The sequence below is a fragment of the Dermochelys coriacea genome, chromosome 2 (genome assembly GCF_009764565.3).
Source record: "Dermochelys coriacea isolate rDerCor1 chromosome 2, rDerCor1.pri.v4, whole genome shotgun sequence".
Taxonomy (NCBI): Eukaryota; Metazoa; Chordata; order Testudines; family Dermochelyidae; genus Dermochelys; species Dermochelys coriacea.
The window spans coordinates 207,896,335-207,907,445 of record NC_050069.1 but is presented as its reverse complement, the minus strand read 5'-3'; the positions used below and the strand labels follow the sequence as shown (position 1 = coordinate 207,907,445).

General features: G+C 37.4%; 1 protein-coding gene across 2 annotated transcripts; it reads right to left on the bottom strand.

The window, feature by feature from the left end:
* Nucleotides 1-635: 635 nt before the first annotated feature.
* Nucleotides 636-9,122, bottom strand: HOXA13 (homeobox A13). Of its 2 annotated transcripts, none has more exons than XM_038391733.2 (2): nt 2,391-3,063; nt 636-1,715 (listed from the first exon to the last, which is right to left on the bottom strand). In XM_038391733.2, the coding sequence occupies exons 1-2, from the start codon at nt 3,061-3,063 to the stop codon at nt 1,471-1,473; spliced, it is 918 nt and encodes a 305-aa protein (XP_038247661.1). In that variant the 3' UTR covers nt 636-1,470. The 2 variants fall into 2 exon arrangements, 1 of the variants encoding a protein (XP_038247661.1); XR_006278576.1 differs by lacking the exon at nt 2,391-3,063 and adding an exon at nt 8,956-9,122 and having other exon boundaries at nt 1,584-1,715.
* Nucleotides 9,123-11,111: the final 1,989 nt, after the last annotated feature.

Genomic DNA, 11,111 nt, shown 5'->3' with positions numbered 1-11,111 from the left:
CTTCTAACAACTGTTTTTCATTTTCATTCAGGGGCTCCGGCACTACACTGATCTCATTTTTTCCCCCATTCAAAATACCTGACTCTTTAACCTGACTGAAACATTTATAGCTTAGTAAAGCTAGTTATCAAGAGTCCCCACCCCCATAATAATTTACAGGAAAATATATGAACTATTTAAGTGATCGAAAAGAACATTATTACAAGACAGATAAATTATTTTTCACGAAATGCATGTAAATATGGAAAAATAAAGAGTATTTCTTTAAGTTTTTGTTACAGTGACTATTTTATTAACAGTATTAATACTACTAGATCTATCTACACGTCTTGAATTTTCATTTTCAATAGAAATGTAAAAAATAAGGGTGCACAAATACATTTCCACAGTGCGCTTTTTTATTATTATTTACAAGATAGCATCTTATAGTGAATAAAAACAAAAATAATGTGCTGGTTGAAATAACTGTTTGGATTTAAAAGGTGCTGTAAAATGAATCCCTAAACTTCTTAATGTTGCCTCAGAATAGACAATAAACAAGGTAAATGACTAATTACTTATAGATCAAAATATAGAATATAGAAATCAAAATATTTCTGGGAACACAAAATGTATTTTCAGTTTGGAATTCTCAGAGATTTTTTTTTCCAGAAAGGACTTTTTAATTATAACAAAATGCCAATGTTCACGTATTTGCATCCACCCAAGCATTAAATGTTTTAAAATTTATTAGGGTTTACCTATTTAACAATTCTTGAAGACCTTATGAGGTGTAATATATGTACAGTTCTTTTAGAAAATATCTGTCATACTGTCTACAAGAAACAGTTCAAATGCCAAAAAATCAGCTATTGAAAATGAACTCAAAGAAAGCTATTTCCAAACAAGTATTAGCCTTTCTATCCCCAATAGTTTGCATTGTTTTTAATTTGCTCCACAGTTTCTGTCATTACTGATGCCTCTGAAATTCTTATTCAGTACCTTCTTTTCATACATAAAATGCATTTCTTAAACATACAGTAATTGTATTTTTTCACTATGATTTACCTGAGCAGTGATTCAACATGCAGTTTGGATTGCAATGGAAGAAAAAATATGTTTATATCGAACTTCTTATTTGAACCAGCTTTCAGATTATAACCATTAATAGTGTTCTAGAATACTAAGGTCACAGAAATACTTACAAGATTTTCAATAAAATGTGTATCTTAATTGAAACTGAGCATTTGAGAGGTGGGCATTTGGGCTCTACAGTTTATTATTTAAACTGTCTGGTCTGGATTTCTGTAGAACAGTCAGTCTTAACCATTTCCTACAATAATATTTTTTAAAACGCTATAATTCCAAAGATACAGATCTCTTGTTATGAAATAAGAGGTTCATTGTCTTTTTTAATTATTATTATTTATTTTTATCTGGACAAAAAATAGTTCTGAAACCTGTGACCTGCTGCTTCTCCATTTTAATCCATTAACTGGTAGTCTTCAATTTGTTGATAACTTTTTTCTCTTTGACCCTCCTGTTTTGGAACCAGATTGTGACCTGTCTCTCTGACAGATTTGTAGTTGCCGATATCCGTCTTCGTTTGTCCTTGGTAATGAATTTATTTGTAGCATATTCCCTTTCGAGTTCTTTTAATTGAACCTTTGTATAAGGCACTCGTTTCTTTCTCCCACGTCTGTACGAGCTCGCATCTGAGGGATGCGAAACGACGTCTGGAACAGAAAAACCATATACATAGGCATTATAAAATTATTACTGATTAGGACATCTTCAAATTGCACAGAGGTTAAATCTACAGCCAACTTTTACTCTACCATGCTCAACAGGCTTGGCCACTAAGCGACCGTTAATGATAAGAGATTTTTTTTCTATAGTAAATAGCACTCAACTGAAAAAGTCTTGATTCTCTCTCTCCCTCTCTCTCTCTCTCTCTCTCACACACACACACACACACATGTCCTGAAGGGACTTTAGGAAAAATTATACACTGTTTCAATAATTTATGAAGTGTGCAAGTTGCACTATTTATGGAAAATTCTTGTTAAGAGTGAATGAATAATACCTTTTTTAGCAGACTTTTCCAGCTATTTCCCTTTTTAATGCCATTAGTAATTCAAGCAATCATATCTTGAATTCTGGAGCAAAGTTACCCCTGATCATATTAATACCACCAGAACTAGTATAAGTGTATGTGCATGAGGGAATGCGGGAGGAGGTGCGAAGAGGTCAGTTTTAAGGTTAGCTGGAATGTTTCAAAAATAAAGCACAACTACCAAACCAAAAGCAGCAGTAGCAAAAACAACAGCAAGAGCACAATACTACTACTAACTAGGTCTAAGTGACAGTAAAAACATTGCAGGAGGACACAAGCCACGCAGGTGCATTACCCGGGAGAGTGGATTTCCAGAGGTGGGGTGGCTGGGTTTGATCTTTGGGGCAGTACACTTGCCCATTCCACCCACTGGTGATTGCCCAAGGCTGATAACTCTCCATGGGGAGTAAGGGCTCATGCCTGGGCTCTCCAGGACCTCCAATTGTGGGCACCACAGGCATATCCAAATAACTCGGCACGGGTTGGTAGGGGCCAGCGGCATAGCCCTGGTAGAAAGCCAGTTCCTTAGCCCGGGAAGTGAACTCTTCGCCCGAGACCGAGGTGTCCATATATTTGTCCGCAAAAGTGGAGCCGGGCTGCGCGCAGGACTTGATGCCGTTGTGATGGGTCATGCGGCAGGGGTAGTAGCCGCTGCCAAAGTAGCCATAGGGCAGGGCGGCCCCGGAGGAGCTCTGCACGGCCGCCGAGCAGGGGCTGCACTGTTTGACAGCTGGCTCAGCCATGCCAGAGGCTGGCGCTTCGCTCGACGTGTAGGCAGCCGTGCTGGGGGCGGCCAGGGATGCGGGATGAGCCATCAGATTCCGGCACTGGTTGGCCGCCGCCGCTGCCGCAAAGTTGCTGCCTGCATGAAAACCTTCCATGTTCTTATTGATCTCCTCCAGGCTGTTGTCGTAGAGGAACATGACGGGCTCGATCCAGCGGGGATGGAGGAGCACGGAGGCTGTCATAGCCCGATCAGCATTGAGACTAGTGGCTCTTTTTTAAAAGCCCCAAAGACTGAAAAAAGAGATACTAAATCTCCGAGACTTGACCAGAGCTGACGCGCCAGTGTCGCGCCAGGCGAGAGCCCATTGGCCCGCCCAGCCCCACGTGATATGCAAAGCAGCTGATAAACATCTGAGGAATAAAATGAAGATAATTAAATAATGTAATAATCGTGCAGGGGCTGGAATTCCAGCAGCGGGCGGCACAGACCCGGGGCTACCCGTTTCCACTCACAAGTGTGCATGATCAGGGGGAATAAAAGGTTTGCAAAGAAGAACAGGTATTTCCCCCCCTCCCCACCCCCAGGCGTGATTTCCCCTCAGTCCATTCTGTGAAATGATTTCAGCATGATCTCCATGCTATTTGCAATATCTCTGAAATTCAAAGCCCTCTCTGCATTTCAACTGCTATTTGCCGATCAGTCCTCTGGTAGGTTTTTTTTTTTAAAAAAAAATCTCTTAGTCCCACATCTTAAATTCATCCAGGTGTCGTCTCACCTGACGGTGTCATAATATTGGTTTCTAAATCTTTAAAAGAAAAAAAATTAAGGGCCACACTGTCCTTTGCAATAGCATCAGAATAGATAACATATTTTAAGAAAAGTCTGATGTCACACATTTTCTTCCTGCCTGTTTAAACTCGATTACACTTGGTTTGCTTTGTTTTTTTTCATTCGTTTCGATTTTCTTTTCTGGAGAAAAAAAGCATCAGATGTAGGATTAGAATAAATACATCAAGAAATACAGATCGGCATCATGGGTTTTGAGAGAGAAAGGGTTAACCAGATCTTAGTATTATTTCGTATTCTAATAATAAAACCTGGGGCCTACCAGTCTAACTGAATCTTCTCTGGCTGTAAAATATTACCGAGGATTATAGATTGTGCATTACTGTCCACCATCCTCTTTTTGTTGGAAAAAAGTTGCTGTGCTAAAGCTTATTTTTGTCTTGCCAATGTTAAAAGTAAGTAATGTGTAGAAAAGGAATCGCGCTTTCTTTTAATGCAAAACACTTTGTTTTCTAAAAAACAATGGTGCGTTTTAATATACACTGCTATTGCTAACAATTTTGTACTGTATTTGCACATAGCTGTACAGTACATATTAATATATAAACCCTTTTAGTCGAACTATTATTCAGTGAGTGAGTGAACTATACATATACAGTTGAATTAAATATAATGCAGTAATTTAAAATAATATGTCTCGAATTTACGTATATGGACAAAAATAACAAAGATGTTCATAGACTGAAAACTAAATTTTTAGCTGCATGTTTCGTTGTTGCATGTCTGACAGCGCGATCTATTATTAGCTATTGTGCTAACCATTGACGTTGCTGCATTGTTTTCAATGCTTTGCTACAAGCATAGCGTTAAGATATGCATTGTTTTGGAGCTGCCTTTTCCTTGAACAATGCAAAGAACTGATTTGCTAGCTAGTTTAGCTATCACTTTGGTGATTATCTATTTTCAAAGGCAGACACAGAGAGGTATGTATTGGGTGCGTGGAATGATATGTAACACATGGGACTGTTGTCGTTTGTCTGGTTATTTAACAATATTGAAGCGATTTCTATCAATTGTAGCCAATAAATAGTTTCCATTTTATTTCCTAAGATCTTTTCCGCATTCCTTTTGATGATCAAATGCAAATATTTATTCCCCATCATTTTTTCCTTTCATTCAGGCTACAGCTTTGAAACCTGTGGAGTCCCAAAAATTTGCTTAGCTGGCATTATTTGTGCAGATTTGTTTCCCCTGATTTCTTTATCTCATTCTTAAAAATACATTGCAATGAGGGGGAAAATAATAAAACACAGCTATATGGGCAGTGCTGTTTTACATACGGGTTAGACACGGCTAGAGGCCAAGGTCAAGTTGAAAGTTGTAGTCTAGCCAATGTGAGAACTGTCATTCAAAGCCTGAAGACCCTGTCTGATTTGTTAAAAAGGAGCAGCCATGAGAACACTAATCTCCCTAGTTATCCTCTCCCTCCCTCTTCCTCCCCCCCCCCTTCTTCTTTAGCTCAGCTTTAAAGCTTTTTCCGCCTATTTGTCTCTGGTTTTCAAGTCTCTTTCTACAGTTCTAGAGAAGCCATTTGAAATTGTAGCTTTGAGACGCGATGCAAACTGTACAAGAAGGGTGGGGGCATCCGGTATGCTGTTTTTGTTTACCCACTTGGCTTTGCTCCAAATCCCTGTGCAAAGGAGAGAAAAGAGATTAAATTAAAATGATCATACACACACACACACACACACACACACACACACACAAATTGTAGGCTGGAAATGGGGGCATGCATATCACGGCTGATAAGCCCAGTGATATAATTGCACCCATCTGTTAATTGCAATGACATGGATGAAAGTCATATTTGATAGTACCCCCCTTTCCACCTCAAAATAGCATCTTAACTGTATATGATCAATCAAAAAATATTCCTGTTTGTTCTGGTTACCTAATTGTTTTGCTAGCACTCAAGTTTAACGGCGTATTGATACTGAGAAAGGAGGAAGATGTCAGCAATTTCCAGCTATATTTTTAAATAATTTGCATTCTCATCTATATGAATAGAATTCTTTTATGTTTTAATGAGTACCTGCAACTAAACAGTAAAACTAACTGTGCCGTCTGAAGGCTGTCAGATATGGAGCAGAACAAATGGTATTCGAAAATAGTGGTCTTTGTAATGAACACTGGGTATAATAATACGTTTGAATTTCTTTCCAGGCTTCTATATAAACTATTATCTAACCCTAACTGAATACCTTTTGGTGTCCCAAAACAACGTTTTGGATGTATCAACTAATTCCACCAGAAATTATTAAATTATTACTTTAATCAGTTTATTTGATTTGACCATCCTCTACAACAAGCATTATTGGAAACGTAATATGATCATTTAAATGCACCTATATATTCAACGGAAGGACTAGTCAGAAGCTTCCACTAACTTTTGTCCCTTTAACATCAGGGAAGGTCAAAAATATACTAACAAGAGATAAAGTATCAGTATTCTTCTGAAATTTGATGGAGAACCTCTACAGTGCTTTATAATTTTGGAAAGAAATAAATCTCCTGAGAAGTTTCCTCTGAAATGAGTATTAATTCTATGGGGGGGGATAAAGGTGAGCACTATATTCATCAACAGAATTTATAATGTGCTGAACTTTTTCAGTCCCATACAGTTTTTATTGATCAGAAATTGTATTCATCTAGTGAATGGACGCCATGCCTCATCTCTACAGGCAACAGTATTCTATTTCAGCTGTGCCGGATACTCATTGAAGACCAGTCTTCTCTCGGTTACACAGGGGTAAATCCGGATTAACTCCATCAACTCGCAGATGTAAATTAAAGCGGAATTTGACCTTTATCACTAACCAGGACCACATCCTATATTGCTCACACAGGCAAGACTTTCACTGAAGCCAATGAGTTTTGCCTGAGTAAAGACTGCAGGATTTTGGCCTTACACCAAACATAAACTGTAAATATGCTACTAAAATGAGCATATGGTCACTTTTTAAAAAATTCTCACAGCTTTTCTTGAAGTCACACACAGTACTTTCAACTAAATGTCATGTTTTGAAAACAGGGAATTTATAGGCACAGAATTCCTAGAAACCGAATGGAAAAGGGCTTCCTTAGAAGAGTTCCTTTGTGTGGTAGCGCACACACATCAACAGTGCCACAGGTACGGCCACTTACAAATACTTTTATTTCTTATTACATAATAAAATCCAGAGAATCGCTCCACCCACAATCTGAAACTATAGGTATTAAAAGGAGATCCAATATTATTTTCCCACCCTTTTAATTGAGCTAATTAATAATCTTAAAGGAAAACGTGTGGGTGTTAACCCAAAAATATAGGTTAGTCACAGTTAGATCCTTCTAAACAAGCTAAAATAACTTAGTGGATGTAGGATGATGTTAATAACTAATAATAGTCTCAGTCTTTAAGAGACCAGAAGTCTTGGAAGACACAAGAGTAAAATGATAGTCGGAGCAGATCTTTAATCGAATTTGATTTTCATGAGCAAATGAAATTTACCTGCCATAACATTAATTTGGAGGAGGGCTGTCAACGCTGGCTGCTTCCATAATTTCTTCGCATTCAGTATTAAGATAAACATTGCTCAGTTAGTTTTAAAGACACTTTGTATTTCAGGATATTCATGTGTTTCTAATGTAACTAAGCAGCTTTACGAGCAGCATTTGCAGGACATCTTAACTCTCTCCCTCCCACTGCGTGCTGGGGGTTCTGAGATAATTGCAAAATAAGAAGAATTGTAAAAAGAACATGCAAAGTTTCCTGAAAAACTGTTAAGGCATTAACAAATACAGGTCCATTTCTCTTTAATATGAAGATGATAAAACTCCCTCAGAATGCATTAAATATTTGTATAGATCTATCAATCCATTCAGGCTTAAAACTACCGCCTCAGATAAATAAGATGCCTTCAAAACTAGTATAACTGTTTTCTTTCATCCACAATGTTGGACATTGTTTCATGTCTAATATTTATTAACATAAGTGATCAGAATCACACTCTTTCGCTGATTTCTCTGGAAGAATAGGAGAAAACATGCTGGAAATATTATTCAAAGAGAGGCTGGGGCACTCATCAGATTTTATTTGTGTGAATTGCCATGTTCTTTCTTGTCACTTTCTGATTTTTCTGTAATTTTTTCATGCACCGTAGCTTCAGAGAGAGCCGTATTATTTCTTGGTTGTACTGGGTGGATTACCCCAACAGAAGTCTTTTGGTAGTAATGGAGAACATTTTTTTAAATTGTAGTGTAAATACATTGATAAACAGAAATATACGCTTGGAAGCTTTCCGTAAGCAGTAGTTCGAACTTACGGTATGCAATGGTAAAGTCCAACCTACAGTTTCAATTAATTTTGCCTTGCCATGTAAACTAAGGCAGATTCCTCCACAACCTGTTCAACCCGTTTCCACAAGGAAAACAATGAACTTCTTCTTTCTTCTTCTTCTTCTTTTTAAGTAAATCATGATGAAGATGCCAGACTGTGTAGTGCGGAAGTGGAAAGTAGTTTTATCTGGTCAATTACTTCTTTCTGCTAAAAAGTTCCACCATGAACAAGTACTAGAGGTAGATGACAATATGCTAATCAAGTGCTAATCTCTTCTATAATTGTTGTGATAGCCACTGGCGTTCATAATCTAACATTTGTGGTGTACGTCACTTTATATCTTATCTACTAACTGGTCACAATTTTGGCAAACTAAATAAAACCAGAGTGTACTGAGCTCCAGTTGTTAATACTTTCCACTTCTGCTGGGAGCTTGTATTAATTGCTACCACATGATTACATACTACATTGTTGCTGATTACAATTAAATGTATCCCTCAACCTTTCTCCTAAGTAGTTCTTCCCTAGTTTCAGGCCCCCTGTGCTATTTATTTCCATTTTAAAAGAACGAGAAGAGGAGTTTGAATATAAAGACTTTAGGAATACAGGATAAATATTTATCACAAAACTTTTATCGCTATAACATTCCTTTAATAGCGTGCCATTTACATAACGTCCTATTAGCGTTGATCAGTAACCGGGGTGGACTTTCCTCCTGCCTGAAGGAAAAGCAGTTTCTTTACTTTTTGGCGCTAATTCTGAAACCAAATCTTCACCTATGAAAACACTGAGATAATTAGAGGCAAAAGGGTTGTATACAGCATGGGGTGGGGGGAGAAAAATCACTCATGAAATACTGGACATTTTTGAGAGCCAGTTTTTTTAACACATTCTCCTATTGTACTTTTTGATTCCGTCTTCAGAGATGATTTTAAGGGTCAAAATGTTGAGCTGAGGAATAGACTTTACCTGTCATTTCTGTGCTGTTCAACTGAACTTCTTTCCTTTCCTTTCTTGAACTCTGGCTAGATTCTAGTGCACATGGGTTGTGATAATCTCAAGGCATTTTAAAGCGTATCCTCAAAGAAATATGGATCACTAACGCGAACGGAGTGAAAGTTGACTAAATCCTCCCACAAAACTACAGATACAAGCTACCTGATACATTAATCGATCTCTTATGTTGCTATAAACGCGATGAATCCCGTTAAACCTGTAAATTTTACTCAAGGCTCTGCATCTGGCAGGAGAGTCACAGCCCTTCTGTGTTGTGGTTAGAGAAGTATATGATTGAGTAATAATCCCATCATGTAAATCTGCCCTCAAACAATCAGACCTTATATTTAACCTTTGATACGGTGAACATGGGTGCTGTGTACAATTAATTTCACAGTCAGGATGATGCTTAATTTATGGTTCTCATAAACTATACGTTGTAGTGTCACAATTTCTATTAATATAGAGCTGATAATACATATTTATCGTGAATATCTCCTGAATTTCAATTGCTTGAAATAAGCACCAAATTGTCTCCGATCTTTCTCCCGTTTAAGTCAATGGGGATTTTGCCATTTATTTCAATGGTAGCTGGAGCAGGGCCCACAGGGCCCATTGTGCTCTCAAATGCACTCGGTTGAACACTGATTGAAATCAATGGGCTAAAATCTTGAATTTATTATGCTGGCAAAGTTTCTATTGAAACCATGGGTTGCAGGACTTGGCCCAAAGGGAGCCGTGTTTGCAGATATGAGGGCAGAGCTGGGCCCATTATTCCCGGCTGCTATATACAGTTATTCTTTACATTTCTGTGTGGTAGTCTATCCCTACGAATACCCTCAGTAGCTGCTATATTTCAGCAATGAGAATTGCGTGTAAATACACCTACACCTTATTAAGGTGCACTGGATTTTCTGCGCGCCTTTATCTATTACCTGTCGCTTGGTGAGTCCAAGCTTAACAGGGCTATTTTGTCTTACTCCAGGTGTAAGGAACCGGTTATCTTGAAGGACTCTTTCCAGCTCTGCGATTTGCTGTTGACTGTATGGATTGCCCTTTCCCCTTTGTCCAGTATGTAGCGTTTCCTGAGCAACCAGGTCGAATGAAAACCTAACCATATTGCAATAAAAACTTCTGATACTAGATTGTGTTGGTATTTAGTAAGAACTGGCATCCAATAGCAACAGGCACAGAGCTTTAATATTATTAATTGTATGAGTTTGGAAAATACACACTGATGTACAAAATAGGCATTGACAATAAGAGCTCCCTTCCCCAACAGAGGATATTTAATATCCAGTTGACAGTAAATGTGTTACTTATAACCTCACGGTAGTTGCTCTTTACTATAAGTGCTTTTCTCCTGATATTTTCATTTTGACTCATTAAACACATTTATTTTTCAACAAGGAGACTTTATTCAAGTCTGGTGTTTAATGAGCAAATTTAAGAGGATCTTCATAAGGAGACACTTCTATAAGGGGAATTTAAATAGTTACACTAACCATTCATGTCTAATCTGTGAGCTGCTGGTGTAAGATTACGCTGCACGTGAACTTGATCCTATAAAAATCATGAGAGGAGATGGTTTCAAAAGTGCAGTTACCTTATCTGCACATTTATTGTCATTATCGAAACAAATAGGTTACAGAAAATATGTTGGTATCTTCTTACAGATATTTTGAGTTTCCTCGTTTATTGTTAGGAATGCTTCAAATGATTAATTATACATCAACCATTTCCCAGAATAAAATTAAATTAAACCAAGATCCATCAATTAGAATTAGTTTTATATTTCACCATCTAGACATCTTTACTAAACTTTATTATACATGATCAGTATATAACTAATAGAGCAAGAAAAGGCCTTAAATAAGTGTATTATAAGGTATTTTACACTTTAAGTTAATACATTATGTGCCACGCAGCATAGGTGTGTTCACTTTAAATGCAGGCACTAATGTCTTTATGTTCGTAGTATAATAAGATATTAAATAAAGTTCATAAAGTTGAAATATATATTTACTGTGAACATAAGACAAAACAAGTTCATAGTATTGAATAGCATGCATTTCTGAATGAATACTTTACTCTCTTTTAAATTTTATTTTTTCCATAGCTTATTGTAT